Genomic DNA, 26,069 nt, shown 5'->3' on the forward strand with positions numbered 1-26,069 from the left:
AGAGCAGGGAATTCCAGAGTGGGGCTGCAGAAGGTCAGAGGGTAAGAGCCCCACACCGAGGATGTGCACCCCTCCTGGGTCTGGGGGGCCGGGGAAGGAAGAGCCCAGAGTGGGCCACAGGCTGTTCTCCTTGGACCTGATGGAGCCCAGAGGCAGGGGTCCCTCCACCCCTCTCTTTGCCAGATCAGGTATCTCTAGAATCATCTTCATCAGAAGGGGGTGTAAATGGCCTGAGGCCTGTGGAAGGACTGTTTGCCCCACAAAGAGGGAAAAGAGGCAGCAGGATGACGGAACTTCTGGACCCTCCCCAAGCCTTCGCTGCTGTCTAGGGCGATGTGTGCGTGTGTCCGACCATTCACGCACAAGCTTTGGGGGGGGGCGGGTGGGAAAGCCGGCTTTCCCGTGCAGCAAGGCAAGGGCTGAGAGAAGTGTGCCCAAAACCCCAGACAGCCCCCAGAGGAGCAGGAGGGGCGCCCAGGGCTTTACAGAGGAGGCCGTGGACTCTGGCTCCCGTCTCCCATCGGCCTGTTTGGTAGACGGTGGGATCCATCTTGAGGATAGGGTCCCTGGGCAGGGAGCTTTCCAGTCTACCAGACCCATGCTTCCATTCATGCTGTTTCACAGAGCGCCAGGTGGGGCCCCCACCTGAGTCCCGAGACACGGGATATCGTCCCAGGCTGCCCAGGACCTGGCGGCGGCAAGACATACTAGTGGGCAAGACCAGAGACTCCCTCCCGGGAGCCAACAGCTGAGGAAACGAGAGGAGGGAGGAGGCCACCCCCCACCCTCCCTAGGAGAACAGGCCACCCAGAAAGGACAGCCCCCAGGTGCTCGGTGCTCACGGGGGGCTCTCAATCCCCTCCCCTGCCTTTCCCCTTTGCCTCCTGCCTCCAGGGCGAGGGCATGAAGAAGAAGGCACAGACGCCAGCCCCAGCTCCTCCAGATCCCTGCCCATCACCAACTCCTTCTCCAAGATGGTAAGCCAGCTGGGTCCCCAGCATACCCCCTTCTGGCTCAGAGCCCGTCCCCAGCCCCACCTCTCCGTGGGCCGCAGCAGGCCCACCCCCTTGCTTTGCGCTCTGTGCTCTTCCCTGGGCCTTCGAGCAGCCTCACTCCGGGGCTGCAGCCCAGACCCTCCTTATGTTTATTTAAAGATGTTTCTACCGGCTCAGGATGTATTTACACCTTCTCGCTGCCTTCTTTCCCAATTTAACACTTGGTGGGAGGAAGAGAGGGGCCTCCAAGGAGCCGTAGGGAACCGCACAGGCAGGCGCTGAAAATTCTGCCAGGACTTCAGGTCCCAGGCCCCTCTGGCAGCCCCTGGTGGGGCTAGCCCTGGAGAGGGGGATGCTGGAGCAGCTGGAGCCACAGACCACACAGCCCAGGCTCCCTGCCCTTCCCCCAGTCCCAGCCTGCCCTCCTCACCCTCTTACCCCCCGAATCTGGGGGTCCCAGCCCACCCCCACCAGGCAGGCAGCAGAAGGCGTGGGATTAGAAATTCTAACCCCAGAGGTGAAGCCCTGGGAAGCTTGTCAGCTCAGCTTCCAAAACCAGGCCCTGGGGGATGCAGAGGTTTGATAAGAAATGGCTTTTGTGTGCGGCTCTGGGGGGCAAAAGCCTCGGCTCTTATTTAAGGCAGCCTTTGCCAGGAGCCAGCAGGCCTTCCTTCAAAGGGTTGTCCTCTAGCAGCTGTGCCATTTGGGGCATCTGTTGCTGCCGCCACCACCAGGCCCCAGGGTCTTCTTCTCCAGAGTCGGGGTACAAGCCCGGCGCCGCGGGCCCCAGCTGAACAGGGTTCAAGGCACAGCCCTGCACCCACACCCTGCAAGCTCCACCCCCAGCCCCAGCCCCAGCGGCCTCCTGCCTGTGCCCTCCCTACCCCTGCCCAGGGCTAGCAGATGTGCGAGCAGATGTGCACCCCACTCTGGCTACAGCTGCCCTAAGCAGCCCCCAGCTGAGTCGCTGCTGAGAACCAGTTCGATTGCCCCTGTTGGGGGCGGGGACGCATCCGCGTGCATTTGAGCCCCTGTATCTGTAATATTTGTGCCCGCGGAGGCACTGGGCTCCCCACTGCGCATCTGTGTTTCAAAGCAGCCCCACCGGAGCCGCTCCAGCATCATGTCCATCACCGCCGAGCCCCCCGGAAACGACTCCATCCTCCGGCGCTACAAGGAAGACGCACCCCACCGCAGGTGGGTGGCAGGGGCGGCCAGAGGGTGCCCCACAGTCTCCACACCCACTCACTCAGCCCTTGAGCCAGCCTCATGCTGCCCACTTCACCGGTGAAGCAAGGCTCAGAGAAGGCGCTTGGTTTTCCCAGGGTCGCTCCACGAATTGCCAAACGCCGCAGCCTACGTCGGTTTGCCTCGCTCGTACAGAAATCAGGCTTTTCCTGCCAAGAGCCATAGACCCCAGCAAGAGTCTCCCCATTCCTGCTTCCCCTCTCCCTTCCTCACCTCTGGGAAACAATCCATCCCCAGCTGGGGAGACCGCAGTGGGGGTGTTTCCTGGGCACTCAGATGCTGCGGGTCAGCGGGACGTTAGGCATCTCATGCTCAGCTCGGCATTAGAGATCCCTGGGTGGTTTTCAGAAGGTCTGGCAGCACCCAGCACCCTGCAGGGTGGAATCCACGTCCCTGAACTGTCCACGGCCTGGTGTGGGCCTTATGGCCATGGGAAGCTTAGAACTCAGAGCATGTGTCCTGTCTTGGGTAAAGGGCACCCTCAGCCATGTAGGCCCATCCCACACAGTGGCCTGAGCTCAAGTGGGTACTCAGGGCTCCATGTCGGGAAGGGAGTGAGTGGGAACCAGCCAGTGGGGCTGTCGGGACGCTGCTGACAGCCCTTCGTGAACTTCCTCACACCGGCCACCTGGGACACCCTGCTTCCAGTGGTCCGTCCAACCCTGTCCAGCTGTCTGGCCACCTTCCCCTCCTGCCCGTGCTGCCCTCTCCAAGCCAAGGCCTCTCGGAGAGCCAGAACATTCCAGAATCTTCCCCCTCCCTCAACCACGGCACGCAGCCTGGGAAGCTCCCTTGGTCACCCGCCCTTCCCTGTGCCCCCTTGTGTCTTGCAGCGCAGTCGAAGAAGACAATGACAGTGGCGGGTTCGACGTCTTGGACTTTGACGGTAGGCACCAGGCGGATCTCAGAGGCACACCTGTGTGGCAGCTGCCTGCCGTCTGGTGGGAGCACGACCGTGTCACCCACACTCAGGGCCCTCCAGCTCAGGGCAGAGCCCTGTGCCTCCTAGGTCCTCAGGAAACACATGTGGTGTGGATGTCAAGAGGACAGTGTTTTCCTTCCCTTCCTGCCTGAGACTAGAGATGTGGGGCAGACAAGCCCTGGGGAGACCGAGGGTGGGCTGCAGTCCTAAACCGGCCCCACGGCAGAGCCATTGTGACAGAGGGGACGTTCCCTGGGCCTACAAGAAGCCTTGCAGAGAGCAGGGAACGAGGGCTCAGTTTCCAGGGAGCCACGGCCCCTTACAATCGGGGTGTGGGGGGGTTCAGCCCAGCACACATGGAGCCCCCACAGCCCACTACACTTGGGGCACAGGACGCAAAGACTCATCCCCAAGTCCTTGCGCTGGCTGACCCCTGGGGGTAGGGCTGTGATGTACCCACCCCGAGCACCTGCCTGGGCGGGCAGAAGACAGAGGGGTGGGAAGGGTCCAGAAGCCTCCTGGAGATGCCCCCGTGTCTCTAACGGCCCCTCCTCCGCTGGAAGCACAGGGGCTGGCCCCCACGGCCCCAGGTGGGCCTGGCCCCCACGGCCCCAGGTGGGCCTGCCACCCTCTCTCGTTCCCGGGCTTCCCCCAACCCTGCCCGCACCCTCAGCGGCTCAGGCTGCCAGCAGATACGATGAAGGATTAGCAGCTCTCCCTAATTGGGGACCATCAGAAGCTATCAAGTGTTAAAGAGAGGTTAGCACCTAATAGAGGCTGGGTAATGAGAAGAATTGAAGGAGTTTTGGAAAGGGGAGAGCTCCAAAGAGAATTCTGGGCAGCCATCCAAGGCATTCTGCAGCGTCAGGACAAATTCCCGATGCTCGGAGGCCTTTGTTACCAGCTCAGAGCTGGTTTGCACGTCCTCTATGCTGGCGCCTGGGCTGCAGGGAGCGGGTGCCTGACCCCTGAGGCCTTGGGGTCCCACTGAGTTGGGAAGAGGGGTCAGTTCTCCATCTAGAGTCTGCCCTGCAGGTCCCGCCCCAGCCCGCGGGCCTAGAAGCAGCAGATGTAAGACCTAAGGTGGTCCCGAGATGAAAATATGGACCCCAATTCAATTCTGCTAGGGCAGACTCCTTTCCCACGTACAGATACAGGAGTCCTAAAAAGCAGGTAGCTGGCAGGGCTTCCTGTTAGAAGGGCCTCAGAGGCAGGGGCATGGTGTTTTGGAAGTAGTTTCAGTGCAGCATCTACGGCCAGCCTCCTGGCCCAGGGCCCAGTGGGAGAATTTCCTGGGAGGCAGGCGGGGAGCAGCAGGAGCCGCCCTCCCTGTTCTGCGGGTTCTCACGAGCACACTGGCCCCTTTGCAGACGACAGTCACGAGCACTGCTCCTTCGGGCCCCCGTCCATCCACTCCTCCTCCTCCTCCCACCAGTCCGAGGGCCTGGATGCCTACGACCTGGAGCAAGTCAACCTCATGTTTAGGAAGTTCTCTCTAGAAAGGTACCCTGGTGGCGGGAAAGGGGAGCCAGAGCTGGGGGGGGGGACGGTGGAGGGGACGGCGGAGGGGACGGCGGGGTAAAGGCCCGCCAACCCCTAGATCTCCCAAAAAGGGACCATCCAGCTCCCCCGGATTCTAGGCTCAGAGGGTCCCAGAGCCGGAAAGCATTTCCCCGGAACCCCGATCAGACCCAGAGAGAAAGGGGCCTGTCCAGGGCCACCCAGAGAGGCAAGGGGGCAGTCCTTGGTGTCCAACGGTCCCCCGCCCCACCTGAGAGGCAGGAAGCCTGGTGGCCGGTGCCGACGGCAGCCGCCCACTCCCCGGTGTTCGAGGAGGAGCCGAGCAGCCCGTTGGCACAGACGTCCAGTGGGAGAGCTCAGTGTGGCCACTGCCATGGGCTGGGGGGACAGCGATGGGACCCTGCTCCTCCTCCTCGGCTGTGACTCCTGGGCAGTGAGCACCAAGCTCTGTCTTCCAGTTCCCGAAATCTAAGCTCCCATTCTCACCTCTGGGTTCCCCCCATCCCACGGGAGCCAGTTACACCTCCCAGCCCAGGCGGCTTCTCCTGCAGCACGTGGGAGGGGATCCTGCCCCTGGAGGCCTGCCGTGGGGCGTGTCCTAACCACCGCTCCCTTCCCTGACCCAGACCCTTCCGGCCATCTGTCACGTCCGTGGGGCACGTGCGGGGTCCTGGGCCGTCGGTGCAGCACACCACGCTGAACGGCGACAGTCTCACCTCTCAGCTCACCCTGCTCGGGGGCAACGCAAGAGGGAGTTTTGTCCACGCGGTCAAGCCGGGCTCCCTGGCCGAGAAGGCGGGCCTCCGTGAGGGCCACCAGCTGCTGCTGGTGAGGGGCCGGGGGCCGGGGGAGGTGGCAGCACAGCCAGAGTAGGGCCTAGGGCTTTCCTCACTCCTTCCACACCTGTGCTCACAGAGGGCACACGCACCTGCAGGAGGGAGCAGGAGGGGGGCAGGCCTGCACCCCATCAGCCCAATTCTCTAAAGGCCCCTGTGCATGTGCATGTGCGTGTGTCTGGAGCTCGTATGCACGCACACCTGTGCACACACATCAGCCCACGCGGAGGCAGATGAGTTTAAGTGGGCCGCTTCCTTGGCTCTCAGCGACCTTGAGCTGGTCACAGTTTGTGGGGAGGGGCTTTTGTTTCCCTGGCTGGGCGGCCTCACCCCTGCAGCCCCTCCTGCCCTCGGAGCCCAGAAGAACAGTGTGTCTCTGATACCCAGCTGGAAGGCTGCATCAAAGGCGAGCGGCAGAGTGTCCCCCTGGACACATGCACGAAGGAGGAGGTGCACTGGACCATCCAGAGATGCAGCGGCCCCGTCACCCTGCACTACAAGCTCAACCAGGAGGGTAAGGCCCCACGCCCGCCTGTGCACGGCCACGGCCAGCAGGACAGCCCGTGTGGGTGGGGCCCTGGATAAGCGGCCTCCACGTTCAGTGGGAGGAACGAGCTGGTCAGAGCGCCATCGGGAGGGTCTGACGGGCCTGGCAGGCAGGGGAGGGCAAGCGAATGGGAGCCCCAGGGAGCACACCCTGGCCCTGGGATGTCTCCGTGTAGACAGCCTGCTTGGCCACATGCAGACGGCTGGACCAGGCAGGAGGAGGCAGGGGCCCCTGGCTGACGGCCTGCTCCCTGCCCGGCCTGCCTCACCCCTCTCCCTGCCCGGTGGAAGCTTATTTCCTGGCCCCAACGGAGGCGGGGACTCCAGGCTGGCCGCCCCGGCACCAGCAGGGCCACCAAGCCACAGCCTGAGCCACGCCTTCTTCTCCGTGGTTGGGGCTCCAGGACCATCTCCAGAAGGCCTCTATCCCTTGTCATCCAGCCCCAGCAGGGCTGCGATCGCAGCTCCTCTTCCTGGGCCACGAGTCCTGGGCAGTGAGCGCCAGGCTCTGCCTTGCAGTTCCCAAAGACTAAGCGCCCATTCTCACCTCTGGGTTATTTTTCCTGCGTGATTGTCTCTGCAGCTGGATCTTATTTTTAACCACTAGGGCTCATGAATGTTTCAACAGAGAATAAATAGCCACTTTCTCTCTAGCCGCTCCCCACTGCCCCCTGCTAGCGTGCACTCCTTCCCGGCAGTGGCTGGTTGCTGGGGAAGATGACTGTGACGGCTCTGTCCCCACACACAGACCAGCCACTCAAGCCTCCTCCTCCTCACACGGGCAGGCTCCTCCCCTCTTCCCAGCCCGGCTTTCCAGCCCAGCAGAAAGTCTCTGGGCAGCGCCCTGCCCGCTGGCCAGCAGTCCCCTGAGCTGAAGCTCTGTGGGCCAGAATTCAGGGTCAGAAAGGTCCCGCCTAGCAGGGTCATTTCTATAGGGCCTTTCTCTGAGTCAGCAGAGAGCTCAGATAGTGACGGGCGTTAACCGCTCCCAGGGGAACAACCTGGGGAGCGGGAAGGACCCAACCAGCCATCCCTGGCTTCTCCAGAAACATTGACCAGACAGCCCTTGAACCCCTGGTGGGTTCAAGCCTCCTCCAGTGCATGTGGTGACGACACGCTGAGCCTGACTCTTAGAACAGTTATAGCTTCTACTAGGTTAGGCAGCTCTGTGTGTGGCGGTGGGGGGGGGGGGCTGATTTGGGGATTTGCATTATGGATTTATATTATAGACATTCAGTTTGCTGGATTTATTGTATTCGAGGTTTATGCCCTCTTTTTGTCCAGAGGGATTTGTACAAACTCATACTGTAGAGGACAGTAGCATTAAATAAGGTTAAAACAGCACACAGTGTGGTCCTACCGCTTGGGAAGACCTTTGGGTGGTGTCTGGACAGCTACATGTGTAGATAATCAAGGACCTAGTGATTGCACTTCCGTGAGTACAGCCGGGAGAAACGAGAGCACGTGTCCACAAAAGACACATATGAAACTGCTCCCAGCAGAGCGACCTGTCACAGCCAAATCCCGGGAACAGTGCAGCTGTGCACACAGCAGAAGGGCTAAATGAAAGCGTGGAGGGCGTCACAGCGGAGGTCCCAGACTTGTTGCAACTTGGCACACAACTTAGCTGCGAGTTCCTTGGCAGCCAAGACAAAGAGGGAAACCCGCAAAGGACACGGGGGAGTCCCTGCAAGCTCTAAGAGGCACACGCCACTTGGGTGCGTCCCCAGGGGCAGCGAGGAGGGAATTTGTACCTGGAGAATCTTGGCAGCGGGAAGCCCTTTGCCGGCGACAGCCCCAGCGTCCTTGACCTTCTCTCCTTGCACAGGGTACCGGAAGCTGCTGAAAGACATGGAGGAGGGCCTCATCACCTCAGGGGACTCCTTCTACATCCGGCTGAACCTGAACATCTCCAGCCAGCTGGACGCCTGCTCCCTGTCCCTGAAGTGCGATGACGTCGTGCATGTCCGTGACACCATGTACCAGGACAGGCACGAGTGGCTGTGCGCGCGGGTCGACCCTTTCACGGACCACGACCTGGACGTGGGCACCATACCCAGCTACAGCCGGTGAGGACAGAGCTGGTGCCGGGGCAGGGGCAGGAGAAGGAGGGGCTGCCACCCAGCAGAGGGGCACCGGGGGACTGGCGCCTGCTGACCAGTGAGCCCCCCCCCCATTCCCTCCTCCTCCTGAAGCTCCCCTGCCGCCCAGGGGTATTTCTCCCTTGAGTCCTATTGCTTCATTCACGCCCGGGAAACCGTCCTTCAGCCATGCCGGGGAATGCTGTGGGCTCTCGGTTTTATGCTCTTTGGCTACTCATGGCGAGCATTGCCGCAGGCCACCTCCCTGACATCCTCACGTAATTAGACAGCCATAGCGCATCAGTTAGACACGGCAGTGTCTGTTAAGCACCTGCGGACTCCAGCGATCACTCCGGCCAGCCCTGTAAGGTCAACATCTGCAGACACCCACTCCCAGGGCTCGGAGGAAGAGATTTGCCATGGTCAGCCCTGGCTGCGGGGCTCAAACCGAGCTGCCTGGCGTCATGTCCTCCCTGGGGTGGAGAGCTCCGCCTGCCTAGGGGCAGGCCTGGCTCTGAGGTTCTGCCCTCCTCTCCCCTCTCCCCCAGAGCCCAGCAACTCCTCCTGGTCAAGCTACAGCGTCTGATGCACAGGGGAAGCCGTGAAGAGACAGACAACACCCACCACACCCTGAGGGCACTCCGGGTAGGTACCCCTGTGCCCCGCCAGCGGACACCTCCCACTCAGGGGCGGTTTGGAGAGGGCTGACACGGGAGCCACTAATCTCAAGGGTGATGGGCTATAGGGACTTTGGTTCCTTGGGAATGGGACAGCCCCTCCAGGAGGAGCCCTGCCCTCGGGGACCTTCCCCAGCAGGGACGCAGCCTTTCCCCTGCATTTCTAGTCTGTGCTAGAACAAGGCTCCCCTTACCCTCCAAGCTTGCTCCCCATCTGGAATGTCTTGATTCCACGACTAATGCTTCTCCCCTTCACACCAAGGGGGCTTGAGGACACGTCCCTGGTTCTCAGTGGCCTCCATGGGCTCTCGCATCCTGCCGAGCCCAGCAAGTCTGACCGACTGATAACTGATTTCAGAACACCCTTCAGCCCGAAGAGCCACTTTCCACCAGTGACCCCCGGGTCAGTCCCCGCCTCTCTCGAGCAAGTTTCCTTTTCGGCCAGCTCCTTCAGGTAAAATGTCCCAGAGCACCTACTGACTTTGCAATCGTGTTTGGCTGTGTCTGTGCCCTCTTGCTCCCGAGAAGAGAAGACCTGATCAAAATAACTGTGCTTTGCGTTTGTACACCACTTGAAACTTTCCCCAGTGCCTCACGTTTCCCATCCCATCGTACCCTCACAGTGACAGGTCAGTAGACGGTCTCTGCACCTGTTGGAAACAATGTCACTTGCATAAAAGATGGGAGGAAGTTAAGACTAGAAGATTTTAAATAACTTAGCTATTCAAGTATTAATAGATCAGAAACAGTGTATCAGGAAAAAAAAACAGACATCGCAGGTGTCTAGTTCAGTTTCATCCCTCTGATCATGCATGAAATTTATCTCTGAGCATCCCTGCAGCCAAGGGAAAAAGGGAAAGGCTGCAGATTCTTTAAATCTTATCTGATCACAGAAACATTTTAGTTCTCTGGGACCAGAAAAATGTTTCCCTTATGTTTAATTTTATTTTCTTTTTTTTTAAGATTTTTATTTATTTATTTGACAGAGAGAGAGATCACAAGTAGGCAGAGAGGCAGGCAGAGAGAGAGGGAAGCAGGCTTCCCGCTGAGCAGAGAGCCCGACGCGGGGCTTGATCCCAGGAGCCTTAGATCATGACCTGAGCCAAAAGCAGAGGCTCAACCCACTGAGCCACCCAGGCGCCCCTATGTTTAATTCTAAAATGGATTTTATTTTGCATGAATCCTTTTACAAGGACATTGACTAGCACCATAGGTGATGGCTTCAGAAGGGATTTCACATAAATGCAGAAGCATCCTCTGCAGCCTTTTATTCAGTTGCCTACTGACAAGAGCTAAGGGAGGAAGGTTAAGGTGTGGTCCCACAAGGATGTCCCTGTGTTGGTACCATGCTAGTCAGACCCCAGCGGAGCTAGTGTGTCACTCCACTTGCTCCATCCTAATGCGAGAACATAGGAAGCCCAGGGAAATGGTGAGCGGTATGACCCTGAAACCAGGTAGATGCAGACAGGTAGCAGAGAGATACTTAGGGAGGTAGAAGGAGCCCTGGCGAGTCTGAGCTACTCCTAAAGGCAGGACCACGTGAGACCACACAGTCTTGCCCATGTCACTGCCCACATGTCAAGCAAAAGTCATAAACCTTGGGCGCCCCTGGGTGCCTCACCCAAGGGCCAGTAAACAACAGAGCCTGACTGAGATCTCAGCTCCCCAGATTTTTCTTCCTGCCTCAGGAGGGTATGGAGAGATCAAAGCAGCTCAGAGAGTCGGTGGGAATTTAGAGTCTGTGTCCACCATGGAGGAATCCCTCTCTACCCTCCAGGGCTCAACTCTGAATTGTACAAGGCGGGTATGCCCAGAGCACTTAGGGAAACTGAGGAAGGGGCTGTGGAGAACAGTGTCATGGGAGATGGAGCTGTCCTGCCCACGCCCACCAGATGGGGGGTTCCAGCCAGGGACCTTCCACCCATGGCTCCCCAGGAATGCACATGGGATTGTCAGAGGGACTCCCCGTGCACCCACCTGCACCACACCCCTCGGCAGGCTTCAAGCCGGGTTAGGGAGGAGAGTCAGCCTTTGTTTGCTTACTTACTTAGCAGTGATGTCCAAAATCGCTCAAGGACCCTTCCAGCCTGCTAAGTGTCTCCTATCTTCATGGGAGAATGTGACTGACCCCGGTCCCTGGGAAGAGCTGGGGTCCTACCAGAGGTCTCCCCAAGCCTGGTGGCGGCAACTCAGTCTGGTTAGAAGCAAGGCCCACCAGCCCCTCCCCTGTCCTCCAGTTCGTCAGCAGGTCCGAGAACAAGTACAAGAGAATGAACAGCAATGAGCGAGTCCGCATCGTCTCGGGGAGCCCCCTGGGGAGCCTGACCCGGACGTCCCTGGATGCCACCAAGCTCTTGACCGAGAAGCAGGAAGGTATGATGTTCCTGGATGCCACCTAGCTCTTGACCAAGAAGCAGGAGGGAGCCTGGCCCCTCCCCACTTCTTGCTGGCATGGGGGCTTCCGGGGGTCCGGGTGGGTCCTGTGGCTCCTCACCAGGGGGGCTGGGACACACACTCCCTCGAAAGGGGTTCCACCCTGGGAGGAGCTGCCAGGGGACCCGCCTGGCCTTGGCCCCGTGGCGCACATAGCCTGCCGGCAGGGGTGGGAGAGAAGGGCTTACCCCTCCCAAACACTCGCTAGCATTGGTTGGAGCCCAGATGCCCATGTTAATTGGAGCTGTTTGCCGTGAAGTGTTCACTTATTGATTTCTCTCCCCACTGCGTGCTTCTTGCCATTTATCAAGCCGGCCCGGGGTCACCGGCTGCACGGGCCCCTGTGGAAGGGGACTGATGGCGAGCCAGCCTTCCCAGCTGCCCTCATGGGGCCAGGTGGCCCAGGCACAGATGGCAGGAGGGCCTGGGCTCCCCTCCAGACTGGCCCTCTGACAGCCAGGTCAGGGGACCAAGGAAAGGACAAGCCACCGGTTTCTGGGGCTGTGGTTCCTGGAGCTGCCCAGGGCCATCTCTGTGCCACCCCCCACACACCAGCCAGAGAGGCTGGAAAAGGCAGAAGGGAGGCCACATCGTTCCCTGCCTTTGGCCCTGGTGGCTTCCCAGAGCTTCTGAAATAAGCCCCAAGCCCCTCTTGGCTGGCCGTTCCCACCCAACCCCCTCGTCCACTCCTGCCAGCCCCTCACTCTCCTTCTGCACCCCCACCCATCCTCCCCTTCAGGGACAGCTCTTGCTCCAGGTCTTCACACCTGGCTCCTTCAGTAAGCACTGGCCCCAGTCGCTGACTGTCCTCAGAAAACCCATCCTTGCCCATCCTGCTCCCACTCCCTCCTTGAGAGCTCGGCACTGCCGCCCAGAGTGGTGGGGCTCATTACAGGCCTCTGACCTGCCTCCAGCCACCACCCCCTCCTGAAAGCAGGCACCAGGAGGCGGGGCCATGGCCCCAGCTGCCCAGAGTAGGGCCCGGGCCCTGGGGTACTTCGTAAACACTCCTGGATGGCCAAAGGACATCTTGGTTCCTGCAGACCCCATGGGGTCAAGGAGGCTCCCAGGCCCTCCGTGCCCTGCACCCCAGCGGGCAGGCCGGGTTCTCACCGCTGGCCCTTCCCTATCCCCTCCCAGAGATGGACCCCGAGAGTGAGCTCAGCAAGAACCTCAGCCTGATCCCCTACAGCCTGGTGCATGCCTTCTACTGTGAGCGCCGCCGGCCCGTCCTCTTCACGCCCACCATGCTGGCCAAGGCTCTGGTGCAGAAGCTGCTCAACTCAGGGGGTGCGATGGAGTTCACCATGTGCAAGCCAGGTGAGTGCACCCCACTGGCCAGGAGCGCATCCCAGGGCTGCCTCCTCCACCAGGTCAGGTGCAGGGATGGGCAGGAGAGTGGATGGAAGGGCCACGCTCCCTCCTGGTCTGGTGTGCACGGGGAGGTAGAGTCACGGTCCCCATTGCTGTGGCAGCCCCCTTGGAGCTCCCCATGGCCCCAGAGTGGGGAACCTCCCCTTCACCATTCACACCAAGGGTCCAGGATGAAGGGCACAGGGTCAGTTAGGAGACGGGACTTGGGGTGCCCACTCTGGGCCCTTAGGTAAGAGCCGAGCCATCCCTCATCACTAGGGCGCCCGTGTCCTTGATGTGGCTAGGGGACCGTGGTCAGACACCCAACAACAGAGGGCTGAGCCCCAATCCTGACCGCAAACTACAGTCGTCCTTAGCATCATCTGTATTTAATTCATGGCCATCCGGGACCGCCTGTATCAACTGAAAGTTAGGTGCCCAGCGGGGCGTTTGTTATAATAAAATACATATAACATAAAATTTACCACTTCAACCGCTTCAGAGTGTTCAGTGCAGGGCTGTTAAGTATACCTGTATTTGCAGAACTTTTTCATCTTCCCAAAATGAAATTCTGTCCCCACTAAACCCTCAGTGCCCACCCTGAGCCCCAGGTGCCCATGCTACTCTCTGTCTGTGTAGATCTGACTTCTCTGCAGGCCAGTGTGAAGGAAGTCATCCGGTGTCTGTCCCTCGGCCTCTGGCTTCTGTCACTCAGCATCATGTCCTCGAGGTCCGACCCCTTGGTAGCCGGTGGCAGCATGTCCTTCCTCGTTAAGGCCGAGGGACAGTCCCCTCTGTGTCTACCTCACCAACACTGGTCCTGTGCCTTAACAGCAGTTGTGCTAGTGGACATGACGTGCAGACCTCAAGGTTTTGGGTTCGCCCTCAGAGGTGCAGTTTACAGACAGCAACACACCCCCATTTTCAGTGTGCCTTTGAATGAGTCTGGGCGGGTGTCTGCACCCCACAACCCAACCATGAGCAGGAGACAGGACATTGCATCCCCTCAGGTTCCCCTCCACCCCCTACCCCAGGTGCTGCTGATCTGTTTGCCATCACACATTGGTTTGCGTTTTCTAGACTCTTCTACAAACAGGACCATGCAGTGTAGAATCCCTTGTAACTGGCTCCCTTCACCCCACATAATGTTTTTGAGACCCATCCGTGCTCCTGCTGCTTGCAGAGTCCCATCCCTGAGAAAGGCGGCCGTATCCATCCATCAGGGGTCCTTTCTGCAAACCTCGTGTGGGTTTCTCGTATGGGTCTGGGTCCGGGAATGTTCAGAACCATCACAGGGTAGGGTGCAGATATCACGAGCGTTCTCTCCTGCTTTTGCCACCTGCATTCATCAGTAAGCCTTAACACTGGGGGGATGGCCTGAGTGGGGGCAGACCCCCCCTGCTGATTCCCGGGACACAGTGCCACACGCAACCTTCTCCTGCATGCTGGCACTGACGACCCTGAGCTCTCCCTGGATGCCCGGCTCAGTGGGAAGAGAGGCTGCACCCCCGTTGCCCTCCCCATGGTTTAGACCCTCTATGGTCCACGGCCGGGAGGGCTTCGGCAGACAGTGTGGTTGGTGGGAGTGAGCATGTTCCTTGAAGCGAGTGGTCTATGGGTTAGGTTCTGCCCTTCCCATCCCTTTATTTGGGGCAGGGTATCAAGCTCTCTGTTCCTTCTGCTGCAGAACTGGGATAATAGTGGCCACTTCTCCTAGAAGTTAGAAGCTCATGGGTAGCCAGAGGCTACCCTGGGGCCAAGGACAGCATGGGTTCCAGGTTCTTAGCCCCCCCACATGGAGCAGGCGGGTGCAGACAGCTCATTGGGTCCTGCAGCTGCCTCGACAACCCCCGCCTTTCTCGACAGGGTCTGCTTGTCTCCAAGGCCCTCCCAAGCCCAGCTTCAGGTGTAGGAACCTTTCAAGGGTGTGCAACCCCAGGCTCTGCCTGCCTATCTGGGAACCTCACACACTCTGCAGGGAGGCTCTGGGAAGAGGACCTCACTCCTGCCTGAGGCTTCCTCCCTGGCAATACGAGATTAGGTAGAAAGCCAATTTAAAAATCCCACTTAGCCTCTCTGAATCCTACACATGTGCTCTGTCTTCCCTTTGGTGCATTCACAGCCAGGGAACTGTGGGCACTGTAGGGTGGGCATTCTAGGCTGCCTCCCTCCCCCAAAATCACCTTTGGCTCCTCCCATGCTGGCTCTCCCCCAGATCCCTTCCCACTCACTTCCAGTGCACAATGTAGCGTACACGCCAAATCTGCGGGCTAGTGTGGGCTGCCCCAGCCAGCCTGGGTCTTAGCAGGGAATTCCAGTCCTGGACTGACTCTACCCTCCTCCTTTCATAAATGGAGAACCTGAGGTTGAGAGATTAAAGATGTGTTCATTGTCACCCAGCAAGTGAGTTGGGCCTCCAGTATATACCTCCTCTTCCAGGAAGCCTGCCTCTTCCTCTATTCCCTCCAGACCTCCTCACGGCTGCCACAGTAAATAGCCCATCACTGCGCCTACTAAATTGTTTTGTAGTTTTCTGTATCCCGCATTCTTCTCCCCAGCTGTGTCATAGGTTCTCAAGTACAATAACAGCTATGTTTTTAGCATATTTTTATTCTAATGACTGATTCTTAGATTTTCAATAAATGATAAATTTCAACAAAAACTAACTTAAGGGATGGGCGGATGGACGGAGGGAAGGTGGGGGGTTAGATGAGTGGGTGGGTAGTTGGATGAGTACATAGATGAACGGGTGTATTGGTGGATGGGTAGAGAGATAGTTGGATAGCTGGAGGGGGAATGGATGGTTAGATAGGTAGGTGGATGGGTAGCTGGGTGGATGGATAAATAGATGGATGGATGGATAGATGGATGGATAGATTCGTGGAGGGATGGTTAGATGGACAGATGGCCRGTTGGATGGGTGAGTGAGTAGGTGGTTGGATGAATGGTTGAACATGTGGGTGGATGAGTAGATGGATGGACGAATGGATAGATAGTAAGTGGATGGATAGATGGTTGCGTGTGTGGATGTGTAGATGAATGCATGGATGGGTGAGTGGATGGATGGATGGTTGGATGGATGGTTGGATGGATGGATGGATGGATGACTGGTTGCATGGGTGAATGGATGGTTGGTGGATGGGTAGAAGAGTAGATGAATAGATGGATGGGTGAGTGGATGGATGGATGGTTGGTTGAATGGGTGGGTGGATGGATGGTTGGATGGGTGGATGGATGGGTGGATGGTTGGATGGATGGAAGGACGCTTGGATGGATGGTTGGTTTAATGGATGGCTGGATGAGTGGTTGGGTGGTTGGGTGGGTGAGTGGATAGTTGTCCATCCTTCACAATAGACAACTCACCAGTATTGCACTTCAGTGTCTGAGCTACTTTGTCCAATGAAGCTTAATGCTGAGAATTTACCAGCCAGCTCTTCTGTGGGCTGCTGTGGGAAGTGTAAAGAAGCCCTTGACCTTGCCCTTGAGAAGCCTCACAGTCTAGTACAGGAGCTAGGGTTCATTTAAACGTGGCCTGAGGGGATCAAGGTAGAGTTCTGTTGAGCCCAGAAAGGGGAGGTTTGTGCTGCCCTCAGGACTGGCCCTCTGTCCTCAGACGTTGTCACCAGAGACGAGTTCCTCAGGAAGCAGAAGACGGAGACCATCATCTACTCCCGGGAGAAGAACCCCAACACTTTTGAATGTATTGTTCCCGCCAACATCGAAGCTGTGGCTGCCAAGGTGAGGTGGGGTTGGGGGTTGCATGGGGTGAGACCACCAGTGATATTTGTGAGGCGGCCTCAGCCGTGGACAAGGGTGGGGTACAGAGTTGCTCTGATCTCCCTGTGGGCGAACCTCCTCCTTTTCCTTTTCTCTCCTGCTCCATGTTCCCTCTCCACACACCCTCATTCTCTGGGGTCTGACATGCATGTTGACAGTTTGAAGCCACCTTCTATTTCTGATGGCTCCCTGGCACTGGTCTTCCCAATTCACTTCGCCCAGGGTCACGTGCCTGTTTGTGAGAACAAGGGCCAGAGACAGAGGGGGCGTGGGTCAGAGAGACAGGGAGAACAAGTGGGCACCAGGAGTCCTATTCCCCTCAGAGGGAAGTTGGTAGCAATGCAGGAGAGGTATCTGCATGCATTCTAGAATCTTCTGCAGCCAGACAACATGGTCCTTATTGGCCCCAAGCATTGAGTTCTTTCTCCTTCCGGGACCTTTCCAAAGCAAAGCTAACTGTTGAGTGCTGCCCTAGCATGTAGGGTGTCAGCTCTGCAGTGGGTGGTGACTGTGGGGTCACACAGATATTGTCCTTCTTCAGAAGCAGTGAGCTCCTGGGTGCCAGGGAATCACGCCTTGCAGATGCTCCCAGGACTTCCAGCTCCACCTCACTTTTCGGGGGTTTTCTACCCTTGATAGAACCACGAACGCCTTCGTAAGCAGAAAAGGGTAGCAGGTGTTCCTGAAGCTGATTTTGCTTTTCATTAAAACTCACTCATGCCGCCTGCTTCCCCTTGGGCTCGATGCCTGGGTTCTGGCAGCCCTCACTGCTGTGCTTAGCCTTGTGGGACCATGTGCCAACAAGCAGGGGTCAGGCTTCACCTGGTTCCCTGGTGCCTCTGGGGGCGCTCAGGGCTCTCTCACCCCTGTCCCTGTCCCGCGGAGCCTGACCCTACACCATGGGCCCCGCCCCAGCTACCCAGAGGGGCTGGAGAAGCTACTGCCCACTGGCCGCTGTGCTTGCAGGACAAACACTGTCTGCTGGAGGCCGGGATCAGCTGTACCAGGGACTTGATCAAGTCCAGGATCTACCCCATCGTGCTCTTCATTCGGGTGTCGGAGAAGAACATCAAGAGGTTCAGGTAGGGCTCGGAGACCCCTCCTGCCGGGCTTCCTGCAGCCCCTCCCTCCTTGCCACACCTCTGGGGTTGCCACTGAGAACCACTGGGCACTTGGTCCCCCTGCTCTCTGTTTAGGGTGCCTGGCTGTGCCCGGCTGCCATCCAGGGCAGACGCGACCCCCAGCCTCTAGCAGCAGAGACAATAACACCCAGAGCACGTCCAGAGGGACGAGGACTAGAGGGAATGGACGAGGACCTGGGGCTGGGGAAGGGAAGCTGACATTGGAGCAGCCCGAGGGCCTGTGAGGGCAGGCAGCGCAGGTGCTGAGGAAGAAGAGCCCAGACCTCGAGGCGGGGACAGCGGCAAGAGACCGTGTGCTGGACTGTGACGGGGAGAGCCACCTCGCAGCCAAGGGGTCCAGACCACGCCATGTGACATGATCTAACAGGACGTAAAAGGCTCCCTCCCGTGCTGTGTAGAGACAGGGGTTAGGACCACCCGGGCGAGAGCTGGGACCCGATCCTCTTTCGCGGGCAGTGAGGAAAGGTCTGAATCCATGTTCAAGGTCAAGCCAGTGGTATTTGTGGCAGGGTTGGCTATGGGGTTTGGGGCCTGGCCATTAGTTGGCGCTATCCCTGACCCCAATTCTCCCACACATACACGGCTGCAAGTGAGAGGAGGTGGTGAGGCCACTGGTCTCTTCTATCAGATCCTTCCAGTGCACCTGCTAAGTGCCTGGCCCGAGGGAACCCTCGAATGAGCACACACGACAAAAATCCCCACCTCGCCACCGCACACACATTGTGACGGGTGCTGTCTGGAAACCCGAGGTGGCCGCGTGATGGCGAGGCTGGGGGGAAGCCTGACACGCTGCAGGCGGGGACGTGGGAGCACGCGGCCACTGCCGAAGACGGCGGCCCGGAGGGTCCTCGCAGGATGGCCGCATGACGCAGTGGTTCCACACCAGGGCACCCTGCCCGGAGAAACCCAAAGCATCATCTGCAGAACAGCTCACAGCTGTGACGCAGCCTTAGAAAGGAAGAATGTGCCGGCACCAGCGACACCGGGGATGAACCTCAATGACACAAGGCTCCGCAAAACAAGCCAGGCACAAGGGGCAAATACTGCACGATTCCACTTACGCTAGGCCTCTGGACGAGTCGCAGACGAGGCGATGGTGGCCCCAGGGGCTGGGGAGGGTGAGGGGGAGTTAGCGTGTTCGCGGATGTGCGGCTCAGTTTCGCAGGATGAGAAAGTTCTGGAGCTCGGTGGCACGATGATGTGAAGAGACGTAACACTACCGGACTGTGCTCTGTAACAGCGGTCAGGACGGGAACTTTCACATGTGTGCGACCATGATTATATAAGACTAAGCAGCGTAGCTCCCCTGCGCGGTCCATCAACTAGCTCTGAAAAATGGAAGAATTTTTTTTTTTAAGTAAACTAAAGGAAAAAAATTAAAAGATTTTTTTAAGCCCCACCTCTTGGGATTTCCGCAGGGACCAGAATAACAGGGCCCGTGGCACGGTGGAGTGCTGGAAGGCGGCAAGGGGTGGCAGGGGAGGTCAAGTGGCACAGATGGTCCCCTGGCCTGGGTTCCCCTGCAGCTCCCACAGCGCCCTGTGTGTGTGTGTCCCCCACCCCGCTCCTGCTCTCTGCCCACAGAAAGATGCTGCCACGGCCCGAGACAGAGGAGGAGTTCCTGCGGCTGTGCCGGCTGAAGGAGAAGGAGCTGGAGGCCCTGCCCTGCCTGTACGCCACGGTGGAGGCCGACATGTGGGGCAGCGTGGAGGAGCTGCTCCGGGTCCTCAAAGACAAGATCAGCGAGGAGCAGCGCAAGACCGTCTGGGTGGATGAGGACCAGTTATGAGGGGGTCCCCAGAGTCCGAGCGCAGCTCCCAGGGTGTCCGGACCCCAGCAGGCAGTGCCGGGGGGTGAGGGGGCTCCGTCCTCCTGGTCATGGGCCACCTCCCACCAGGGAGCCCCGGGACAGACGTACCTGAGGGGACAGACACTCTCCAGTGGGGACGGGACGGGTTTATGCCTCCCGGGGCTGACCTGGCCCCATGGCACCAGCAGGGAGGCAGGGTCCCCCAAAGGACCTGACGCCAGGCCGGAGGCCAGCGGCCCCATGGAAGCCGGAACAGGAGATGAATGTAACGCATGGAACAGGTGTCCTCCTTGTAGGCAGGGACCCTGAGCACCAGGGCACCCGCCAGCCCTCGGAACACGCCAGATACGCCTTCCCAGGCAGGAGAGTTGGGGCGGAGGGGGAAGCATGCCATGCTATTATTTTTCTTGCATTAAAATCTCTCCATTTCCTTGATTTCAGCATTTATAAAATTACAATTATTTCATCGTTGGCAGAGGTGTTCAACTTTTGACCCCTCAGTAACCTGCAGAGCACTCTGGGATCGCTTAGGTCAAGCCCCATATCCGGTGCAGGCAGGGAGACTGGACATCCCAGTTCATCCCAGTTCACCCAGGACACACCTGAGTCACCCCTGGTCTTTGGGCGGGATGGCTCCCAGCCCCTCTTTGACGAAGCTATATCCTGATTGTGGTGACCAGTTATCAAGTCACTCCGGAACGGGACTGTCCTTCCATAGGCTGCTTGGGAGGTCTCCCCCACCCCCATCCCAGACTCCAGCCCCAGAGGCCAAGGCCCCTTACTCCGCTCTCCCCACACGGGCTCTCTGCTTCTCTGCACGTCACGTTCATACACGCAGCCTGGCTGCTTCTTTCCGTTCAGCGTGCGGGGTGAGGGTCTGGATTGGGTTTGCTCCCACTGCCTGAGGGCTAGGCTGGCGGGTGTGCGTGCAGGACAGCCGTGCTTTCCCCCACAGCAGATAGCAAAGGCCCTGTGGGTTCTAGAGCCATTCTCCTCCTGGACCCCTTCACGCAGACTTTCCAAGTATGGACCTGACTGGGCGTGGCCAAAACCAGGCCAGTCCAGCTTGCCACCACGCTGAGTATTTATCAAACGGGTAGGTGGCAGGATGGGCTTCCATCCCAGGTCTGCGTGTTCATGGGAACCGGGGGAGAAACTGCTGGTTGACAGCCCACTTACTAACATCCTGTTTTTATTCTGGGAAACGGTGTACAGCTAAGAGACCATATACCCCGGCCTCCCTTGCAGCTAGGGAGGAATCAAGAAAATGTAAGGCAACAAGGTTTGGAGGAAAGACAAAGCAGACAAACAGCTCTTCCTCTAGTTTCCTGCCTGGACTACAGATGTGGTGGCTGGAGCTCCAGCAGTCATCTTGGACCTTGAGGTGACCTTGAGAATGGAAACGCTGTGCAAGAGGGTGGTGGAGAAGAAAGAGAAAAGGAGTCTGAGTCACTGATGGCACTTTGGAGCCCAGGACTATTGCTTGGGTTTTGTTTACGTGGGACAGAAACAAATTTTTATCTTGTGTTCAATGACTGTTATTTCAGTCCTTGGTTACTTAACAGCTTAAAGCGATCCCTAACAGATACAGGAACAACTCTTGGTCTTAAATACCATGGGCACAAGTGGTTTAGGTTTTTGCCACATAGTCAAGATATGAATTACAAATAAAAGAGCTTTTGATGAATATCTCGGTCTAAAAAAACAACACTGTGCATCCTGCAGGATTTTTTTCATTTTTATTTTTTAGCATTTTGACCCTTAGAAGTCAAATGAGCACCACAAAGTCTGGGGAGGTACAAGTGGGGGTGGGGGTGAGGGTGAGGGGTGTCCGAGGCAGGGGGTCTGGTCCCCTTGTCCCTCTGTGATGATGATTCGTCCCCGCACCCCTGAGACCCAAGTTCGCCAGACAGAGCAACGCCTTTACAAACAAAAATATACTCCCCCAAGAGCCAGTTAGTGAGGCTTTTTTTTTTTCTTCCTTGAAACAGCCCCCAGAATCAAGCTGGATGCGCTGGGCCTGGAGAGGCCATGCTCCTGGAGGCCCAGCTGTGGTTAATTGTCCCCAGATAAGCCGTCCACCTCTCGAGGAGCCGCAGGAGCTGGAAGGTGTCGGCTTCTGTCTTGCTAGAGCTGTACGTTGAACAGTAAATTCTACCCAAGCCGAGGCAGTCGTGTTTCCACTCATACCCAGTGCTTCCTCATAAAGTACTTAGAGCCAAGGGGACAGACGTGACCAGAAGAGGGACCCGGAATAAAAGGTCTGCTGATTTATTTCTATTTATTTATTTAACTTCAGATGCTCAGGCGTGTACAGAATAACCAAACTCGTGGCTTGCATGTAATTTGGGAGGTGGGAGGAGACGACGAGGGGTGAAGAGATGACACACGTGGGGAAAGACGCCTGGAAAATATTGGTGGTGGGTTCTTCCTCCTCTCCCCTGCACCCCTGAGCCATTTTCATCAGGTTCCAGAAGGCAGGGCTGCGGGCCTTTGTGTGTGCTAATAAGATGGGGCAGGAGGAGAGAAGGTCAGGAATGAGTTGCTGTGTTCTGGGTCAGTCCCCCATGGAACGGGGAAGTCAGCAGGAGGCTGGGGTTTGGCACCCCCGGGGGGATTTCAAAGAAGACCTCTGACATCATCTGCTCTAGCTCCAGGCTGCCTGGGAAGAAAAGTGGGGCATGCGTGAGGCTGGGCGATGGGGAGACTGCAGCTCAAATTATTGCACCAGAGTCTGCAAGCCGTGTTTTCCCCTGGGAGCCAGCCCGGGGCTCAGGGAGGCGACAGAGATGCACAGTAGAGCTTGCTGCCCTCATGGAGAAACCAGGGCCCCAGGCTCGAGAAGGGAGCCTGTGCCAGGGGGGTAACACCAGGGATAGATGTGTGGTCTTCCTCTAAGGACACCAACCACACAGCTCGGAGCCCCAGAAATGGTGTCACATTTGTAGATCTACACTTTCCCGGGGGAGAAACGGCAGGCTTTCTCAGATTCCTGGGGTCCCTGCATCCCCAGATTAATGACCTGTGCTCTCAGGTTGGGAAAATATTAGCAGCTATTTTTTGAGCTCCTACTCTGTGCCAAGCACTTTGTAAGTGTTCTTTGACTTACTGACCCCACAACTCTCCTCCATTTTATACAGGAGAAGAAAAGCCCAGAGAGGCCAAGTAGCTAGACGAAGGTCACACAGCTGGAAAGCTGGAACTCCAGCCAGCCCCAGCTGACTTGCCAACTGCAGGCTCTGCTGGATCTTCCAGTTCAGAGGGCAGGGCCCTGGTGGCAACTGCTGGGTCTCTCTGCTCTCACAGTGACTGGGGACAGGCTCCCGTGTCCCAGGCAGTGGCTGGCTTGGGGCCAAGTCTCAGGATCAGATGGGAGAGGATGTGGGTTTCCTCTCTTCCCCCGAAGCAGCCTGCTTGGGTTTCTACCTAACCAGGCCACACTTTGGGGGTCGGGAGGGGAGTGCGGGAGAAGCTCATCTCTGAGCCCTGGCGTCGTGCCATCACAATGGCCTCAAAACCCACGGCATCCAGGGTCACGTTCCCTGCGAGTGCATCTATCTAGGCTGGCCTCTCCCTCCAGCCCTGCTTTGCTCCCTGTCCTGGATTTGTCTTTGGCATCCTGCCAAGGTGAACCAGGATGTTCTGGCTGCTGGATGGGGAGATGCACCTCCTAGCACCTGCTCCAGCCCCTGTGTTATCCAGAATGTTCTGCAGGGGTTCCAGCAACTTCCAGAAAGCCTCGGCCTGTGCTCTGATGACCTGGGGCCAGAGAAATCTCCAGGGGCCGGGGGGGGAGGATTCCAACTGAGGCTGAACCTTGGTTTTTTTGTTTCCATTTCAAACACCAGGAACCCAAACTAAAAGCAACAGGAAGTGTCCTACCCCACTGTCCTGGCCCCTTCCCCCACCCAGGCTGTGGGGCTCTGTGGGGGGGAGGGAACAGACCCTGAGAACAATTCAGACCATTGCCCTTGAAGCCAGCAGAAAGGACCCAGGAACCTCAGTGGGGGCAGAGGCTCCTTGGTTTTTAATCTGGAATTCTGTACCCATTTCTAACAGATAAAACATTCACAGGCTTCGGAAGCATGTGTTAGAAGACGCCATCCACGTAGATCCCATTCCCTGCCCTGTCCACATCCCCTTCCCCATCCCCCAGAGCCGCCTGCACCCGTCCAGGCTCTTCCTGCACAGACAAGCTATGGTGTGCCCACTGCTCGCTTTGGTGCATGACAGAGGACACTACTCACACTGTCCCATACTTTATACCTAGGGGCTCTCTCCCTATCCATTCCCACAGCTGTCCAGTGTCCCCGGCGGGCCACCCCATCATTTCCTCATCAGATGTGTAGGTCATTGGCAGGGACTAGCTGTGGCCCTGCGTCTCTGAGAGGGGCTCTGCCCGGGTCACCCCACTGCACGGCCCCCAGTGCCCTCCATCGCAGTGGTACCCACTTCTGTGGGTGAGGACCAGAACAGGCCTGGCACTCTGGTCTGGGGCTCTCTCCATGAGCCTGTCACAGAGACCCACAGGGGCTGTCAGCGTGTGGCCAGCCAATCCTCTCTGGCCTTGGGGAAACTTGGAAGTTCTAAGACCCCCGCCCCTGGGGCTGCTCTCTGCTGCAAAGTGGTAAGCAGGGTTTGGTGGGGGGAGCTTTGTACAGGGCCCCACACCACCTCCTGCCCTCCACTAAGGAATACCAGTCCACACAGGCCTAAAGCCAAATTCACACCCTCAGACACCAAACCTGCCTCTCCCCACCCACCCCTGCTCGATCCTGCAGCCAAAAACGCTGGGTGACACCCGCTTTCTCTCACTGTGTCTCTGTCTCTCTTATACTCTCACTCATCCTGGAACTCTTAACTCCCTCCTGAAGTCATTCACCTCTCCCCATCCCACCACTGCCACACTGGCCCAGGCCTCTGGGCTGGGCCTCCCCTTGCCTCTCACTGTCAACTAGGACACCCCCAAACATAGCACCCTCCAACCACATCAGCCCTCTTGGTTTTTCTCTGGCTTCTAGGGCTCCGCATAGGCTGTTCCTCTTCTGATATGCTGTTCCCTTCACTGCCTCCCTCCTACTCATGCATCAGGTGTCCTCTGAGGGAGGACGGCCTGACCTGACCTGACCTGAGGGGCACACCCACCACAATTCTTGTCAGACCGTGTTGGGGTGACTGTCTTCACTGTGAGCTTCACAAGGGTGGAGAGCAGGTCTGTCTGATTTACCCCTCACGCCCAGTAGCTGGGCACAGGCAGCTGCTGGGTTGGACATAAAATTAAGTGCAAGTCATTGCATCGCCATCGGAGCTGCCCAGAGTCCAGCAAGGATGTGAGTGAGTGAAGTGGGCCATGGTAATGCCATAGGGATAGGTGGGGACTGTGGCAAATTGGCCAGCATGTAGTTCATCTAAAGGAGGTAGTTGGAACTCAGCCCCAATCACTTAACGTCATGTAGGAAGCAAAGCCTATCTTACCAGACCTTCTCATTGTTCTAGAGAACAGTTGGCTTTCCTCTTCAGGCTAATTACCTCATTTTTACAAGATGATTGCCACAGCTCCAGAAATCACATCCTCACTTCTGGTGCCCAAAACAAGAAAGGGAAGATCTCTCCTTTATTGTGGAGGAACATTACTCGCATTTGGCGAGTATTGAATCTTATACCCACTCTTGGGGCTATGCACATTGTCACTCAAACATAGGAAACAGGACTGGTCCTTATGGGAAGAAACAACATTTGCCACAGGAGAGCTTATTTAGATGGTAAGGTCTCTGAGGAGCTGACATTTTGATCAAGGACCCAAAGGGAATGGCAACAAGCCATGGAAAAACAATGTGGAGCAAGAGTGTTCAAGCAGTGAGCACAGCAGGTGCAAAAGTCCTGGGGCAGACACAGAAGCCTGCCCCAGCTAGCTCAAGTGGAAAAGAAGGACAGGTTGTTGTGTGATGGGATACACTGTTCCCCTAGGGAGGGCTCTACCACTCCCACCCTTGGACCTTTTATGTCAGGAGGAGGCCAAGAATGAGAATAGGGGCTTGGGAGAAATCCTCTGAGAGGAGGAAGCAGCCGCAGTGAGAGAAGTCGATGGGAGAAAGAGAGAGCATGTTTTCCAGGGTTATAGTGCACACAATGTGTTTGCTTCGTGACATTTAAGGAACTCAAGTCTTGGGATGCCTTTTTTGGTTGCCGGACTGTGTTTCTTGGCTTCGGCCACTTTCGAGAGGCCGTCCTCAGGTCACATCAGAGGAGCTGAGAATATCTGCAGCCAGAAAGTTCCAGAGCAGTCAGGCCCCATGGGGGTGGGAAGGGGCCAGCAAACAAGGCATCCCTGGGGGTGGCTGAGCCAGACGGTACCAGGGAGAGCTTCGGCATGGGGACAGTGTTGATACCATGGGATCAGCGAAAACTCCAGGTCAGGACTCACTGTCCCCTGACAGCAGGCAGGGGGCTCCCCTGGCATGCCCAGCTGTGAACACAGGCAGGTCAGGGTTAGGGGACCAGCCATTGGCAGAGAAAGGGGTACGGGGGAGGCAGCCCGGGTACCTGCACTCCCACAAGCCTGGCTGTCCCCAGGCCCTCGCCTTCAAAGAAGAGAAATCCAAGAGGGACACCAGAGGGACACTGCATGTTGGCAGCTGGAGGTGTCACTCTGAGCAGAAAGGGCAGCCCATGGTCATTCCTTTCCCCGTGACCTTTACCCAGCTCGCACCTAATTTCTCCCCATCCTG

General features: G+C 57.7%; 1 protein-coding gene across 3 annotated transcripts in view; it reads left to right on the forward strand.

The window, feature by feature from the left end:
- CARD11 (caspase recruitment domain family member 11) overlaps nucleotides 1-19,781 on the forward strand; it is a 110,521-nt gene extending 90,740 nt beyond the window's left edge. For 2 of the 3 annotated variants that reach the window (XM_032872775.1, XM_032872776.1), the window contains exons 12-25: nucleotides 895-977; nucleotides 2,092-2,192; nucleotides 3,077-3,129; nucleotides 4,536-4,668; nucleotides 5,313-5,514; nucleotides 5,910-6,036; nucleotides 7,897-8,137; nucleotides 8,698-8,794; nucleotides 9,185-9,280; nucleotides 11,064-11,199; nucleotides 12,400-12,579; nucleotides 16,226-16,350; nucleotides 17,356-17,471; nucleotides 19,116-19,781. In XM_032872775.1, the coding sequence (XP_032728666.1) occupies nucleotides 895-977; nucleotides 2,092-2,192; nucleotides 3,077-3,129; nucleotides 4,536-4,668; nucleotides 5,313-5,514; nucleotides 5,910-6,036; nucleotides 7,897-8,137; nucleotides 8,698-8,794; nucleotides 9,185-9,280; nucleotides 11,064-11,199; nucleotides 12,400-12,579; nucleotides 16,226-16,350; nucleotides 17,356-17,471; nucleotides 19,116-19,320 (1,895 nt within the window). In that variant the 3' untranslated portion in view covers nucleotides 19,321-19,781. The remainder of the gene's footprint in view (nucleotides 1-894; nucleotides 978-2,091; nucleotides 2,193-3,076; nucleotides 3,130-4,535; nucleotides 4,669-5,312; nucleotides 5,515-5,909; nucleotides 6,037-7,896; nucleotides 8,138-8,697; nucleotides 8,795-9,184; nucleotides 9,281-11,063; nucleotides 11,200-12,399; nucleotides 12,580-16,225; nucleotides 16,351-17,355; nucleotides 17,472-19,115) is intronic. The other variant, XM_032872777.1, reaches the window with a different exon arrangement.
- The last annotated feature ends 6,288 nt before the right edge of the window (nucleotides 19,782-26,069 follow it).

The sequence above is a fragment of the Lontra canadensis genome, unplaced genomic scaffold, assembly GCF_010015895.1.
Source record: "Lontra canadensis isolate GAN:19392208 unplaced genomic scaffold, GSC_riverotter_1.0 scaffold45, whole genome shotgun sequence".
NCBI lineage: Eukaryota > Metazoa > Chordata > Mammalia > Carnivora > Mustelidae > Lontra > Lontra canadensis.